The sequence below is a fragment of the Cygnus olor genome, chromosome 14, assembly GCF_009769625.2.
Source record: "Cygnus olor isolate bCygOlo1 chromosome 14, bCygOlo1.pri.v2, whole genome shotgun sequence".
Taxonomy (NCBI): domain Eukaryota; kingdom Metazoa; phylum Chordata; class Aves; order Anseriformes; family Anatidae; genus Cygnus; species Cygnus olor.
The window spans coordinates 2,167,458-2,184,907 of record NC_049182.1 but is presented as its reverse complement, the minus strand read 5'-3'; the positions used below and the strand labels follow the sequence as shown (position 1 = coordinate 2,184,907).

The following is a 17,450-nucleotide window of genomic DNA, read 5'->3' as shown; positions in this document are numbered from 1 at the left end:
ATAACACCGTTTAAGTAGCACTACTAAGGAACAGAGTGTAATCACGCCACACAGCTTAATGTAAGAAATACCAAAAATTCAACAAGCCAAAACTCACTAACAGCAGACTCCTGCATGGTCTTGGGTCACCCTCAGACTGCACTCAAGTATCATTTGTATAAAGTAAACTGGCCCAGCCACTTCAGAGCCATACGCTATTAATCAGCAAAAAAAATAGCATATATTCTGTAAAGAAACTCCTGTATGGAATGTAACAGGTGATGCTTTTCTGGCCTCGATTACCAGGCTACCCACTATAGGGATTTTAGAGGCATCCTCAGTGCCCAGCTGAGGAGATGTCAGCCTGCTATCTTTATACAGCAGAAAAATAAAAAGGGACCTCATTTCTCTGTTGTAAATCCAGGACGCACTTACAATTGACAGCATCCGTTACCAACATAGCCACAAGCAGGAAACTAAAAATCTGGCTTTTGTTTCTCAGACTGTCAGAAATAACATTTTCAGGCTTGGATTTTTTTTTTCCTGCAAATGTAGCAAGTTTCTCCAAGGGGCCAAAACAGTTTGTCTTAAATGCATTTCCTTACAGCATGCACACAAGGCTACAGGCACAGACTTCAGAACTACATTTCACCCCCAGGAATAGAAGTATCCTCAATAAAAGTTGAAAAGGCCAGATCTGGTTTGAGAACAGAGGCCCTAAACCCACTATTACAGTTTATTTATAGACTCGAAGTACCTCCATTCAACAACATATTTCCAGGAGAGAAAAAAAAAAGCAAAGTACTCCTACATGAAAATAAAACAAAAAGTTTCTCTGCTCCCAATAGCTCCCACACCCAACGCAGATAAACACCCTCCACCTAAGGACCCTGGACTGTGTTGATATAAGACTCTGGTAGAAAGACAAACACTCGAAGGAACGAGGGAGGGAATTTCTCTTTTATTAGTATTTTTACTGCTGTTTCATCACACTGAGTCAGCATTTCTGGAGCCCTGACTTTGCCCGAGAAAAAAAAAATTCCTTTGGATTTTTCAGAGCAAATACCAAAGGCCCCAAACTAGAGAGACGGGAACATCAAACGCCAGCGCTTCAAAGCCAGCAGCTTGCGGAGCGCTTTGAATATCTGAAGCGCATTCAGCCCTTATCGTGGCTCAGAACAAAAGTACAGTTATGAAAAACTACCTTTAAGAAAAGCATTACCATAAAGTTCCCAGACGCTCATTACTTCAGTTTTAATACATCTTGCAGATTTGTGTGTTGATACTAGAAAACCAAGAGCAAGCTGCCTTGAGAACAAAGCTCACAGTTCAATAAGATGGGAAGCTCGGGAGATCCAGAAGTAGTCGCGATGCTCACATATATCAAACAGCAGATTTTTCTATCAAGTGTTTTTGACTAAGAGCTCAAAGACCCTAAGAGCAGCACAAAATCAGCAAAGCAAAACAAGCAATTTCAGGCTTCAATCAACGCCCCACTAGGTGAGCAGCTAACTACGTGTCGGGATCCACAGCCTCCCTGCCAGAGGGCAAGCATCCCCCAAGTAACAGTGCTTGGGTTAAACCTTTTTTGTCTTAATTCCAAGGACATCAGCTCACCTGGTTCACACAGACATTCCCTACTCCTTTAAGAGGAGGTAAAAAAAAAAAAAAAGTTCCAGCACCTAAAAATCTCCTTTTTCCTTTTAAGAAAAAGGAAAGAATCGGGTAGGGAAAGGAGAAAGTTGATTCTCACAGGAAGTTTGGCACGGCAGCCTGGGGAAGATGAGAAAGGAGGTGGAGGATGAAATCCAAAGGTCGATTCCATGCTGACGGTCCCGACGACTCGGGAATACATCTGCGTGCAGCTCGCTCCCGTGAGAATCTGGGCTGGGGGCATGCACGCGGCCGTGCTCGTGCAGCACAGCGCTGCTCTTGGTTCCCTTCCTCCCTGTTGGACGGGACCTCGGCAGCAAACATCACCAGCAAATTTCCATAGCTAAGCTCCATTCAACAGGTATCTCAAGCACATAGGAAGACTAACAGACAGAACAATATTTTACTGCTGTTTGTCTCCACTGTATTAATCCTAGGATTTTTATACGAATGGATAAGAACACTCCACAGTTTTTACAATGGCACCTTTATCATTTTGCAATATATCATTTCATATTTCTTTGCAAAAGCAAGCAAAGATCACGTCTGTCAGGAAATTAAGTCTTGCTTAATAAATAACACTGAAGTCAAAATAAGATCTCTTACCAATAGCAGCTTGAGTCACCCTCGCAGATGTAGGTAATGGAGATGAATACAGCCCTAGGAACTGTCTCAAAACAGTTGTGTGCAACAGTAAAATATTAAATTCACCATGCTGGTTCTGACTAAAATACTTTGCTTTCATTCAGCATCAAATATAACACACCAGCAAGTTGTAAAAAAAAAAAAACAAACATGAGACTGAGAAGAATATAATTGCAGAATAAAATATCACATGAAAACTGAAACTCTCCTACAACCTTCTTTCAACAAAACCACTGGAGGAATAAAAAGAATGATCAAACTCCAGCTCCTTTATTCCCATCAGGAACAATGAAAGAACTCCTGAAGAGGACAACATTAAGATGTTTTTAAGATGTTTAGCAGCAACTCCTCCTCGGTCCCGGTACAAGGGCACACCAGGCAGTGCCCAACGCAGCAGTCCAGGAAAGCTGCTGCAATTCTCAGCAATCCGTCCCTTCGAGAAGCTGTAAGTTACCTGAATGCAGACCCCTACAACTAAATTCTAGTACTGCTACAACTACAGCTTCCTCTCACTTACACAGAAGTGCTAACACCTGTGTATGTGTATGCATGTATCGGCAGATACACACACACACGCCCTTCACCAAACCGAAGAGTGCAGTCAGTAGCTCTTGGCACTTTTGTCTGTAGCAAAAAAAAAAATCCACCAGACTTCCCCAGCTGCTACACCTCAACGCAAGCCACCACAGCAAAACTCTCAAAACTGACTCTGAGACACTGCTATAGGATCTGCTTTTGTGGTTTCTCAGCAATACCCGGGTCAGAAACCACAAAGGAGCTTAAGGATCCAAACTGAGGTGATACTCACGTATCTACATCAAGTTTTAAGTTTGAAACCAAATGAATACAATTATCAGAGGTAGAGGTATCTTCCCTGGTAATTACAATTGATCATTTATGCATACAAAGTGAATACCTATGGAGGTGTAATAAACCCACCTTTAGTATCACCTCAAAACCCACCTTTAAACACCTCAGTATCTCAACACAGTGCTAAAAAGATGCCTTCTGTTTGCAAAACTGCCATTATTCGCTAAAGATTAAAAAATACCCAGCACTAGCTTAACGTGAGCACCAAGCAGGTTTCTAAGCAGCAGCGCAGTGCATTAATTTAGGACCCAGACCTTTGACTCATCGGCGCACCCTGGAGAAGTTAGGTGCGGGGCGATGAAAAGCAAAGCTGGAAGCAGCAGCTAAGAGATTACAACACGATGATAATTGAACAGTCATGCTCGTGACAGCAGAAGAGGAGAACACATCCTGCTTTCCCTCTCACCTCCAAAAGAAACAGAAGGACCCTTATTGTAGATCAGACATTTTATATATTCAATACTACTGAAAGTCAGGCACGAGTTTTCTTGGGGAGCATTTCGTTACCGTGCTCGAGCAGCTGGCCCACAGCAGTGCTTCCTAGGGCACCCCGTGCCTGCCAGGATGACCAACAAACCTGTCACCTGCAGCGCTCCTCTTGGTCACACAAGCACTCATAGCTGCAAAATGCTTGGCTAGAGCTTGGGAAAAGAAATCAAAGCAGCATTACTGGTCACAACACTGAACGCTGAACTCTGTCACCTCCGCATCCCACGTAGCCACAGTTGCAGCATGTGCGAGACCCAAGCGAGGCAGAGGGGAAGCTTTCAGCTGTTGTTAAGGACACGGTTGTGACCAGCTGTGGTTGTGCAGCACCACAGAGCCCGAGCTGTTTGCTGTAGGTCTGCTGCACTCCGTAAATCCCCCTCTAGCCAATGCATACAGGGGGAAAAAAAAAAAAAAAAAAAACAACACAGCCCTGCTGAGCTGTGAGCTCCACCCATGAGAGCAGCCCCATGGCACAGGAGACAGCCTGCCGGGAGGCTAGCACAGACACGCCAGCTAAGAAATGCTCCCCAGCAGTCACACCAGCTGGACCGTGCCCCTGAACATCCGTACAGAGATCGCCCATCGCTTAGCAAGGACTATTGTGCCTTTAATTCAGGTGTACACGTTCCTGAACCGAGGACTAAATGAGGCTTCTAAAAATTCACAGCACAAGGACCCAGAAATTTGAGCAGCCTCCCTTTCCTTGGGCAGTGCTCGCTGACATAATGCTGTCTTGTATAAAGGAAAAAGAAGTTACAGACAGACGGCCAAGTTCCACAAGTGAGGTTTTCTGGGCAGATGGTGTTATGTACTTACACTGTTGCTTCTGTCTCAGAAGCCTCAATTTTATAGGTAGAGCAGTGATCCAAAAACATATCTTCTCCTACAGCTTAAAGCTTTAGCTTGTACGTCTATGTGTTTTTTTTTTTTTTTTTAAGTTTTGTTTGTTTGTTTTGTTATTAAAGCTAAAAAAAATGCAATTAAAAATCCTGTTTTAGGGAGGCAAGGCACAATGCAATTAATTCCCAGGACACCAATCTCACATAGAAAAAGGTTCAGGTAGCAGATAGACGTAAGAGTGTGTTCTTCCAAAATCCTGATATAGCTGGATGACGAATAGAGATTTAAAAATAATAATTACTGACCTAAGTCTCAGAGACAAAATAATTACTGGCCAAGTACTTGATATCACAGTGACACATACTACTGAGAAAGTAAGTGTGATAATTTAGCTGTCTGAATGTTCCTATCTCAAAAAAATGCTTCCATGCAGCTCTTACTTTGTTAATAAGCCCCCTACACCTTACAGCACCTGAAAATTCAGACTCTAAGCTCATAACAAAGCCTTGGCTATGGCAGAGATCTCTCATGTGAGATGGACCCAGGAATAACTAAGGAACTCAGAGTATGGTTGAAATGGTGTTTACGGGTCACTGTCATGCTAAAGGGCAAGCCTACTAATCCCACCTCAGCTCACTCTCGTCGTATTTTCCCATTTCCTCCTCTAGAGCAGCACTGTCAGTGACCCCGTTTACTTTGGTAAGTGGGCAGAAAACTCACCCACCAGGCCGGCGAGCAGCTTTCAGTTGTGTTAGCCAGCAAACCTGGGCTGCCGAAGGAGCAGCAGCGTGCGGGGCAGAGAAGGACCATCTCTTTCAGCACCAACAGACCATGGCATGCATCAGTTCAGCACAGTCTGAAGCCTCCACCAGCCACCTTGTGAGTCACATGTAGCGTTATGTTATCTACAGAAGAGTTTGCTGAAGGAAGCATTACTGCCCAACACAAATGGAAGCAGAGTTTACTGGACAGGAGGTCAGTAGTCTAACCTAAGGCTGCCAGCTTCCTTCCTACTTCAAATGGGAAACAGGAACAGAAACTCCTTCTGCAACGAGTTGGAAAAACCACTTCTACTTCGCCAAATCACGGCAGTCTACCGCTAGGCTAGATAATGACACACAGAACCCTGAAAATAACCCAGTAAATATCATCCCCAGATAACCCACAATATCGAGCAGCCATGGACAAGCACAGCCCTTTGTGACAAGGGCATAAAAATCCTCCCAGAGGCAACGTTCAGCAGCCGATGCAATCCCAAGACCTTTTAACTCTAAACACACAACACGTTACATGGGCAGACCTCACTCCCCAGCTCTCGTAAACGCAAATTGTCTAGGTGAAAAAGATTATGACAGCTCTGGAACTCTTTCTTTGTAGAAATTCATATCTGACCAAAAAGCCAATTTCTGCAGACCTGCAACGCAACACAACGTAAGAACTCTTTCCCTTCAGACCAAAAGGACCAACGTTTGAGGCTCAGTACTCATCAGTCTTTGGAGAACTGGATTGTTTAAATGTCAACGCTTTAATCGGGCACAAAAAGATTATAAACAAAGAGAATCCCTTCGTTATGGTGTTTTTTCCCCCTATTCTGCGAGAATTTTCTAGACACTCTTGACAAGCTAAAAGATAACTAATTAGCAGAGCTAAGGAACCTAGAGAAACCAGATGCAGAACGCTAAATAATTTCTGCATGCTTCCTTGAATTAAGGGTATTTCCAAAATACTGCATTGAAATCATCAAAAGGGGAAGAAGGGTGTATCAGTTTCATCAAACAAAAGGAAAACCCTCTATATTTTAAGCCTGAGGTCATTGGAACAAGAAGACCTCCTAGTTTTAGAAATAGCTTGTCTGGCAACGCTAGCATTAGCAAAACACTGTTATGGCAACGACCAGCCTCTTACAAGAAAGGACATCAGCATTCCTGACATCCTTTATAGATCAGTTCTTTAATATACTTCCCAATGAAAACAAATTTTTGCACGTGCTTTAGAGGGTGGGAAGAGAAACTCTTTAAACTAGAAGCTTACTCGGAACGTACGGCCCCCGAGAGCATTCAGCTTCTTCGCCATTGACAAGACCACCACGAGCCACCTCTTAATGCCAAGAGACTCGTTTCCACCTGGCCATTACCAGCTCTTTGCACTCTTACTATGTGAGTACAAGCACATTTGCATGCAGCGTTATTAGCTGGCACTATGAGCATTATCTGTGCTTGAAACAGCAGCACCCATGGCTGCTTGGACGACTGCCTGAAGATATTTGGCTTCTCTCCTTCCCCTCCTCAAAAAAAGTGCCTGGGCACAAGTGGACTACGCCTGGCCACTTTCACCCCAGCATCCGCCAACAGCACACATCCAAGTTCTTTAGGACCGAGTATTATCATCTCATTCTTTATTTGTGCTACAGACACCCAGATGTCCTTATATAAAGTGATTTTGGCAAAACTAATTCTCCTACAAGTATTATGGAAAGGCTCCTCTGTAAAGGCTACACAAAGTAAGTTTTGGTATACTACTTGAAGAGATTGTTTTTAAAAAGATAATTATATATTTTTTTATGATGACTTGTATTTAGTATGGTATTTTAGGGCTTTAATACCGTCTCTACAAGGAATTAAACACCTACACATCTTGACTGCTTGCCCTCCACCCTTTGCATTTTTAGAGAACAAAAGCAGAACAGAAATGTATTTTTCTTCCATTTGGCAACTTCTCTGAATGCCAACAGTACTTGCAGTTCTTTCCCACCTCCTTCCACACCCTTTTCTCGCCCTTCCTTACTATTCCAGCATCTCCAAGGAGTTCCTATTGCAAGGTTAATCATGAGGCACTGGGCTTGTCTTTTAGCTCAGATGAACAATTTTGTAAAACACGCCCTACTCCAAAGTCCCTAAAATTCATTGTTTGAATTCAGATAATACAATAGAAATTATTTTTATTTTTCTTTTTAGAAAAACGTTACATTACACATTCAAATTTAAATCCATCACTGCCAGCTTTTTGTTGAATTATTACTCTGCAGCTGTAACCAAGTACATAACCCCACAGCATGGGGAAAGATAGGCATTAAAGGAAGCAAGTTCAAGAAAGAATTCCAGGACTGCGTGATAATTTCTGGTTTCACTCCCAGAGCTGTCATAGCTGCCATCAGAAATGAAAAACCAGTTTTTCAGGAACAGTGACTGGAAGCAAGGATAGGAAAAGTAATCTTAGGGCAACACCACTTCCAGTGCTCCCTGGGAAATCACTGGGAAACTGAGCCGCCCTGATGCACTCTAGCTTCGTTTGCTCCTTTAGCAATGCTTAAGGTTTGGATGATGTAGAAGTCATATTACCTTCCGAAAAGAACCAAGAGGAGCTTCCTGCTGGGAATTTACAGGCACCAGGTTACCTGGTCACTGGCCTGGCCTCAGATCGGCAGCCAAAGCCGTACTGCTGCCCACTCACCAGCAAGAGAGCCCCATCATCACAAGCCTTCAGACAGCAATATTCAGAAACAGGGAGTCATTTTCAACCTCCTACAAGCTAAGTTTACAGCCATCCTATCATCATAGCTTAGAGAAATGGGCCTTGCGATATTTTTAATCAATAATGACTTCTGACCTAGTCTGCAAAATCACATCTGTTGAGCCCCCAAATCCCTGTTTGCTGTGAAGACGATCACAAAGCAAGCTGCTGTCATCTCTGTTCTTCGCAGTCAGGAGTTTTGGGATCCAAATTGTCACTTTGGCCAACAGCTTGAAAAAGATCCACAAATATTCTCTGCGTGAGCTTCCAGCACGCTCCGACAATCACGCAGTGAAAACAGTGAGGTTCTGTTTTACAGTAATCTCCCAGACACAAAAGCCGTGCTGACAACTATACCGTGAGGCCAGAAAACCCCAGAACCACTGAGAGGGCCTTCAAAAGCCAGCTTCTTGGAACAAAAAATAAACAAAAAGAATCGGATGGATGTGCATCAGAACATAAGAGGGTGAAGGGAAGAGGAGTGAAGGACAAGAGGGAAGACTTAGTGCTCCGCAAGTCGTTTCACAGGAAGAGTGAGAGCTTGATGTATTCTGGAGATATTTAATTAAGTATTCTTACCAACACCCACACCAGTTTCTCAAATTCCTTTAACCAACAACCAGCACTGAATCAACAGGCACAATGCTAATGAAGTGGAGCTAAAGTATCTCCCTGTATTCGGATGGTAACAGAATGTAGGGCTTAAAAAATATGGCAACAACAAAAAGAGATCAAATCACATGTGGTATAGGACTTTCAGACAAATCTGTCCCTACAGGTGCCAGACACGGGCACGTTAAGGCTTGACACAAAGCACTCAGGAGCATTGCTGCTAGGCCGAGGGAGGTTTCCACAGCCGGCCCTGCGGGGCTCAGCAATGCCCCTGAGGGCTGGAGCACAGCCCATGCCCACAGCCACCATCCTTCCTCCTGCCACACAGTCACACCTGCTGCAAGAGCACGCTAAAACATAATTTCCTTTAAAATCCTTGTTTTACATCCATATTCCTGAAAAGATACCTAAAAGCCATACACATGGCATGTGATAGGTACCTGCCTGTACGTACATGGCACAGTTGCACAAAGTCACTGATTACAAAGCCGGAACGTTTTCCTTACTGCTTTTGTTGTGGCCTTGCGTCCTCCAAATGAATCCCAACAAGCAGGAGCACAGGAAGGTGAGGCCGTAGCCAGTCATGTTTTTGTATAACTACACGCAAGACAAATAATTGTGTTCTCGTTACACTTGACCAGGATGTTCAGACTCCACAATTCCATCAAGTTTTGGACACGAGGGATGCTGGAAGCCACAAGCCCAACTGGCAACAAGCAGTCTACGCTCTCTGGCCTTACCAACACCACTGCTCAGCCTCATGGCTCCACCTCAGGCAGAGAGCTGAGCCGAGACACAAGCCAACGCTCGAAGACACCCTTTCGCTGGTACCAGGACCACACTCTTACTCAGCAGCTCATTTCCACAAATCAGAGCTGGAAATTATGTCCAGGAGACAAACAAGGACAGAGAAGAGGCTTTTCACCTTGTCATGTGTAACTCCCTGACTCACCGAGCACAAACCCTGAGCAGTCTGCAAACAATGCTGACACCCACGAGCCATTGTCCGCAGAGTTATTAGGGCGCTGTAATTTGATCTCCCCTTGAACACATACATGCTCCCTGCAGCAGCCTTCCCATTCCATGCAGGAATTCACATGAGTCACGGCACACGGGCAGCAGTCAGGAACCCAGTGCTAAGCAGCAAACCCAACTGGTTCTGGCTGACCACTGAGCAGGCTGAAACGGGTTGGAAGGAAGCGCCAAGGAGCTGACTTAAGCTAAATAACCCTTCAAATTCTGCACGCAAAACCCAAAAGCATCACCCAACACAGAAGCAACATCTGTGCCCTTCCACGCTTACCAGGCCAGAGGCGGAGATGCTCTGGATTGGGAAAAGCAGCAGTTACAAATCAGCAAGATCCATGCACAAGGGCTGGGCTCAGCAAGTCAGGTCCGAGCAGCCAAAGACTCTGCACAGCAGGGAAGGTGGCACCACACAGCCCTTCAACGTACAGGAAACTCTTTGGAAATCGGCGTGACCGCAGTCAGGGCCGATGCGTCACACCACGCCGACAGCCACGACACTTCCAGGAGCACACCGACGGCCACAAACCCCACGTAAGCACCCGAGAGCTGAGAACGCCCTGACAGGGCCTCCTGCCAGGTCCCAGCCTCCGACGGGAGGACACAAGAGCGTTCCCAGGTTATTCATCACCCAAGGTGGTGCTGATAACAAACGTTCAGGTGGATCTGCTTTTCCAAGTTTTTATTACAGGTTTACCTTCTCTAGCATTTCACCCAGCCTGAGAGATGAAAATAAAAACAGGCAGTTCTATTCTGGATAACACGCTTCCCCCCATGCACACCTTTTAAAGCAATTTTGGTTCATAAAATTGTAAAATTGTTGTGAAAATAACTAATCAAGAACTCACACACCTGCTTCAGGGCAGTTTACAAATCAAAGTTTCCATCCGAGTTTGTTTATTCCTTTCACTCCTGCCCTAGTATTCTTCTCCAGGACAGTTTTCTACACCCTCACCCACAAGATGGGTTAATACGGAAACTGACGCTAAACACAAGAAATTCACCACCCAACAAACCTTCACATTACTTACTTGTTTAATATTAAGTTCTTTGAACACGGGAACTTTGTTGGACAAAGTCTAAATTTAAGCAGCATCTATTCATTAATGCTATAATGACACTTCAGTAAAGCCACTGTATGTACTCAGCCCTAAAACAGAACCCTGAAAAATGATCTATTTGGCTGGAACCTCGAACCTAAATTTGACCCAACTCAACTGGCCTTAACTGTTAAGAAAGCTGGAAAAAATATTTATTTCTGCAAAGCAGAAGTGCAGTTCCTGCGCAGGTACTGCCAACAGACATCTGCACAGCTCCCAAACAAGAAGCCCTCCTCTGCGAACACCGACGGCGCTTTGTCCAAAGCTCAGTGTGGTGTTATTTGTGTCTGAGACAAACAATCAAAAGACTAATATGAGCAATGCTTCAGTCTTGCTGCTGAACGAGCAACAAAAATAAGCTCAAAAAATTGTCAAAAATAAACAAAAACCCTAAGAGACATTCAACCTCTTACAGCTGAGTATTTACACATATTGACATTTGGTTAAAAACTGGTAGATGCTCCAATATTGTACTTCGGTTCACTTGAAACAACAGATGGATTTTATTTAAGTGCAACTAATTTAGGGCTGATTTCAGCTTCAGAAAGTGTGTCATACTTGAAGTTCCAACTAGTGATAATCTGAATTATTTGGGTATTGAAACATATGTCAGATTTAGAAGCAGTTCTGGCCAAGAAGCAGACAAACCAACTGTACGTCCCAAGTGAGGAAAACAACTGAAGAAACACAGAAGAATTCCCCTAAATTTAAGTAAGACTTTGCTTTCCATTCTGGTGAATTCCAAGTCAGTCCTATGCTCAGCCACTACAGATTAACAATGCAGGGTTAATTTTAATTATCCACAAGAGAGATTGTTCCTTGCCAGTCCCTGGAAGGGGGGACACCACACATCACCTGCACGTCTGACTACTGGCATACCTGCATCAGCTGGTCTGTGTGAATTTTTGGAATAAAGGCCTGAGCAGGGTCCATCAAAGAGCATCATTCTTGATCAACTCGGATGTCAAGGTGCAACTTCCTAACACACGGAGCTGGTGGCTAAGACCCAGGTCTCCCAAAGCTCCGGGGCGGTGTTACCGGGCTATGCACAGTCTGCAGGACTGTCAGTGCTGCATTTATTATGAGCTTAACCGTGTTCATTTAATGAGCAGCCTGGAAAAAAAACTGCATTTTTATTTTACTTTCAGCCGAAAACTACACAGCAAGGAAGTTAAGGAGGAAGAGAGGTTTATTGCCATTTCATTAAAGTAATAAAGAACGTCAGGACCTGCTTCATGAACTAGGAAACTGCACTCTTCTTGTGAGGAAAACCTCAGTCTTAAGATCCATCTGTCGCCAACATGATATCCACAGTGTCACTTCTCAGGTATGACTGCTCTGAACTTTAAATAAGTGACATAAACCCAAATAAAAATCTGGTGTCACCTAGGCAGAGCCCAGGGCCGGGGTGAAGCACTCTCAAGTCTCTCTTAAGCTGCAGCTACTCAACAGTTTGGCTGATGAAATAAGTTGTTTTTATGTGTTTATTTTCACTCTGTGTGACTAGAAAATCAAAACTGTATCTGTCACCTTCACAAGGCTGCCTGTAAAGTACTCATAATTATATTACAAGGCTTTATGTTCTTGTAACTGTAAATAATAATTGCTGTCGTATGAGTACAGAAAGGCAATCTGCATGTGGTACAGAACTCGCCAGCCAGGAATTTATTAGTAGTTAACTACAGGCATATCCGTATGCGTTCGCAATCTCCTTCCTGACCCAGAGATAACCGTGTTCATTTTAGAGGTTTCTTCCAACTTCCACACACAGTCACATGCCAAGAGTACACCAGGTCTCTGCAAGGTAAGTGACAGAGGTAACATAGCACAGGTCAATTCTTGATGCACAGGCTGGGAGTCCCTCTTAAAAATGCACCAAAAACAGAGCCACAGAAAAAACTCCAATATTTTACACTGGGTAACTATTGGGCGTCTTCAGTTTGAGCTCTGAAATTGCTACTTGCATGACAAAGTTTTAGAAAGCACCAGCTATAAAAGAACATATCACTAACAAAAAATGAGAAAGAAAATGTAAGACAGAGGTTAGGTAGTAGAAAATTACAGCAGGAGTCAGGTTTCCATCATTACTCTTTCCCAGTTTTGGAGGCCCACATCCTAACAGTAAGGAATTTTTATTAAATACAAAGCAGCATCTGTAACTTCATTTAATTCAAATCTCTTTTTGGGTTTAAGATAATTGCAAGCATCTAGATTTTGCAGAGAGTCTACAATTCTGATTACGTTAAATGGCTATTCAAAAACAACACTGTTGTTACATTACAATGCTAAAAGCTCAGTGTGAACTGCAGAAACAATGAATTTTAACAAAGGCTAATCCCATTTCACCTACTGAGTTTACAGAAAATTATTAAAAAGGATGAAAAAACACTTCAAAATACCAGTTATTTCTGGAAACAAGAAGCAGATGTTCTCCTCTGTTTGGCTCAGCTGTGCTACAGTACAAGAGTGCCTTTGTTACGCTGTCAGCAATAATTTATTTTATTTATTACAACCATTTTATAATGCCCATCAATGTACTATTTGCGCATGATTTAGATTCATGCGGATATATTTCTCTATTTATAAGAGATCAAGAAGCATCGCATACACACTCCAAATAGCAGACTCTGTTATGACACAATTGTGCAAATTAGTTTCTTTCCCTTTCCACTGTATTAATAAAGAGGGAACAGGAAGAGGAGGAGGAGTTAGTATTGCCAAATAAAGTTGAATTAACATTAATCGAGAATTGCTGAAACAAGACATAGTACAAAGTTAGGAAAATACGAGAGCTTACAGTATAAAAATAAGCTAACTCTTTGAAGCCCAGTAAAAGCAAAGCTTTTTCACCACGGATAGGTAATATTGCCTAGAACAAAGTCATGAAGAACTGAGAGGAGATGACATTGGGAAAGGGTTCCAATAAAGATGAAGACAGCACGCTCACAGGAGTTAAAGGAAAAAAAAAGGAGCATAAGTATTTGCTATTTTGCCCTATCAGCCTTGGAGACCTTATCTGCTGTAGGCATTAAACCACTCCCCAGCAGACTAACATCACAGCCTTTGCAGGGATCAGATAAGCAATTCTGGGCCTCGAAAAATTAAACCTTTAATGAGAGAGCACACATGGTGGCATAAACATTTGTCTTTCCCTCCTACCGCTTTGAACAAACAATTTCCTTCTATTAAAATACTCCCGAATTACTAATTTAATATCCCCACTTGTGACATAAGGAACAGGCACAAAGATGTACAAGACAAAGCTAAAGCCGCGCATGGAAGTACACAAATCCCAAATTCCCAGCCTGCAAGATCGAGAGGATCTACATGTGTAAGTACTCCCACATTTAACACCACACAGACATCAGCATAACCCTGGAAGACAAATGCAGGTATTCAAACATTAAACAAGTTTTTTGTTGTTGCTGAATTTTTTTTTTTTTTTTTTTTTTTTTTTAAGTGAACAAGTGTTCAACTAGCAAAAAAGTTTCCTCTATCTGACAGGACAGTGCGTGCTGAAGGATTATTTGTTGGGATAATCTGGTATCAAAACCAACATCTGGCACAATCCCCGCATGTTCTGCGCTTTGAGGCTGAACCCTCGAGACAGACAGGCTGGTAGGCAGCCTCAGCACGCTGTCACAGTCGGTTCTTTGTAACCTCTGAATGACACGTTTTAGAAACGTGGGACTGGAATCCTGGGCAGCCAATCTCACATGCACACAGCTATCAGCCTACAAGCAAACACTTTAAAAGACTTTCCACGAGCACAGCCAGCTCGCACCACGCACCTATATGAGTTTACAGTGAGCCAGGGGAGGGGGAAGCTGCTCATAGATTTCCCAGATTTAGGCAATACCAAAAAAAGTTACTAAATAGAGTAACAGAATAGCCATTACATACAGATGTATTGTATTATTCAATGCTAGCTAACCTCCAGGAGTTCAAAATCCCTCCCCAAGAAATTAACAATTAGAGCACACCAAGTATCTGAGCAACAGCTACCAAAGAAAAAAGTCAAGTGTGTACATGTCTAATATGCATAAGTTACCCACTTTAACAATTAACAAACATCGGAATGTTACCACAACACTGAAAACTTGCCCTAACAGAGATTTTCCAAACAAAAATATTTATAGCAGCAAGAATTAAAATTTTGTACTTAAGCAAGCCATCTAGATAATGCTCCAAAATAAGCAAGTTATTAAAATATTTTAATACCTCCCTGCTTAGCTCCTTAGTGCTTACAAATTAAAACACTTTGTCAAGAAAGAGTCCTAAAAATCACAGTCACATCCATAATCACACCACTCACAAGCGAAAATTGACAAGGGTATTATTTACCTGTATTTCTCCAGAGACTGCCACAGAGCTGATAGTTAGGAAGCACCAGACCACGCTACTAATCAGTGCCGCCCCAACCCTGTAATTTGTAACACCCAGGTGAGCTGCTCCTATAAACGGCAGGGGCAGAGACAGAGGGGGGGAGCAGAGAGGGACTACAAGTGACTGGAACTCATCCAGACCAGGAGCTTTGGTTCACCTTAACATCTCAGCTACGGTTTGGGAATTATTTTTTCCCCCTGTACAACAAGGCGGTGGAAGGACAGGAGCAGCCCCACGCAGCTGAATTCACGTGGGAGGCGCTGATGATACCTCTCCCCGGGAGGAGGAGGAGGGAGAGGCGAAGTCAGGCTCTTTGCCCGCGCACCACGGGATGCTTGCAGGCAGGAGTCACCGCCTGGCGCACCCCTGCCAGGCCCGCACCGGCTCTGCGTGCCTCCAGGAGGAAGCGACAGGTCAGGGTGCGCGGCACAACTTGCGAAGTAAAATTTAAAAAAAATAATAAAATACTGTTGCAATAGCTTCCTCTGGTTCCCTTATCGCCCCGTACCCATCTGCCATCGCACCCAGCAAGGCGGCAGCGGGGTCGGGCAGCGCCCTGTGCCCGCAGAGGGACTCCCAGACCCAAAGGGAAAAGCTTTCCTTGGGACCAGGGGAGTTTCTAAACCCATGTAAACAGAAAGTACCCCAAGAAAACAGAAGCGATGGGACTGTAATTACCCGCTCAGCAACAGGCAGCGAGAGCAGAGGCCCCAGCCCTGCCAAGTTTTAAGTACGTGTTTAACTTTAATCACGAGTAGGCTCGCTGGTTAGTGTCTCTAAGTGCCTGCCAAAAAAAGGGGCCAGATTAGCGAGGGAATTAAGATTTTTTAAATCATTTTTAGAGGTGCTATTAGTCAGATTAGCAAAGGGCTTTTATTTTTCTAGGATTTCCCCAATTGAGATACCTCAGCAAATTCAGACCTGCACACACCTCTGGTGTCAGAGCCCAGGGGAACCCGCACAAAGCCACGCGAGCCCCGAGCACAGCACCAAGGCGCTGGACACCGCGGTATCCGGCAGCTCAAAGTTACACGGCTACGCAAAACTTGTATTTTAAGGCAGTTTTAACCCAAAGAAGGCGGCATTTCTACAGAATACCACAACAATTGTTCGAGGGGAAAATCAGGGATGCCTATCACAAAAAAATCCTTCCCAGCCAGGAGGCCTGGACACGGGGAGCAGCAGCAGCAACCTGCGGCCACGCCGGCCGAGCCACCCGGTGCCGGGTCACGACGGACGGAGGGGGAACAGGCACAAGCCATGCAGTGAGGGGAACGCTGCTGGGCGAGGCACAGAGCCGAGCAACGGGGAGAAGAGGTCTGGGGCAAGAGCGGGCTGATAGGAATAAGACCGAAAGAAGAGAGGCAGGCGCGGAAGAGCGCTCTCATCATTAATGTAGGGAGCAGACACCCGAGCAAGAACTATCAGGTGTCCCAAGGAAAGGGGTGCTGGGGGGGTCCCCATCCCACAAGGGGGTGCCCAAGGGGCTCTGCCCCGGGTCTGTAGGGCCGGGTGCCCTGCTCTCCCACCAGCACCACGGGGCAACAGACGCCTCCCCGCCCCAAAGGGCCATCCCGCGGAGCACTTCACACCCCCAATTCCTGCACACATCGCAAAACCACGCCGAGGAAGGCGATTTCTCACACCGCCCCCAGACCCGCCAACCCCCCCCGGACCCCGGAGCCCCCCCCCCCCCCCCCCGGGCTCACCCCCCGGGGCGCTGACGGTGCCCGGGGAAAGCAACGCGGGGTGGGGGGGGATAGGGGGGACACGGCCCCGCTCCGTGCCCCGCAGGTGAGCACCGGCCCGGGGGGCGGCTCCGCGGCTCGCTCACCTCCGCCGTCCTCTCCGCCGGCTTCTTCCGCAGCGCCTGCTTGGCCCGGGGCTCCACGGCCGCGCTCATCGCGGCGGCGGGACCAGAGGGCGGAGGCCGCGGTGCCCGGCTCCCGGCTCCCGGCTCAGCAGCGGGGCTCGGGGCAGGTGGCCCCGGCTCCCGCCGCCCTCCGCCGGCCGCCGCCGCCGCTGCCCATCGCGCGGCCCCAGCGGCGGCCGGGCCGTGCCGAGCCGAGCCGAGCCGAGCCGCGGGAAGTTACCGGCCCGAGCGGGACTCCCCGCGCCCCGCCCGAGCCCCGCGGCTCCGCCCGCCGGCCGCGCACAAAGCCACGCGGGCGGGCGGGGAAGTTGGCGGCGCCGCCGAGCTCCGACCTTCCTCCGGCTCCCGGCCCGTGTGCGGAGCCCGCCTCGGCTCGGTTCAGCCCCGCCGCCCCCGCGGGCCGCTGCCGCCGCCCCGGTTCCCGGCGCCGCACACCCCCCCCCCGCCCCACCGCCCAGGGGGGAAAA

General features: G+C 45.9%; 1 protein-coding gene across 7 annotated transcripts in view; it reads right to left on the bottom strand.

Annotated features, from left to right (window-relative positions):
• Positions 1-17,236, bottom strand: part of RAPGEF6 (Rap guanine nucleotide exchange factor 6) — a 125,025-nt gene extending 107,789 nt beyond the window's left edge. For all 7 annotated transcript variants that reach the window (XM_040573964.1, XM_040573968.1, XM_040573966.1 and 4 more), the window contains exon 1: positions 16,945-17,236. In XM_040573964.1, coding sequence (XP_040429898.1) covers positions 16,945-17,013 — 69 coding nt within the window. In that variant the 5' untranslated portion in view covers positions 17,014-17,236. The remainder of the gene's footprint in view (positions 1-16,944) is intronic.
• Positions 17,237-17,450: the final 214 nt, after the last annotated feature.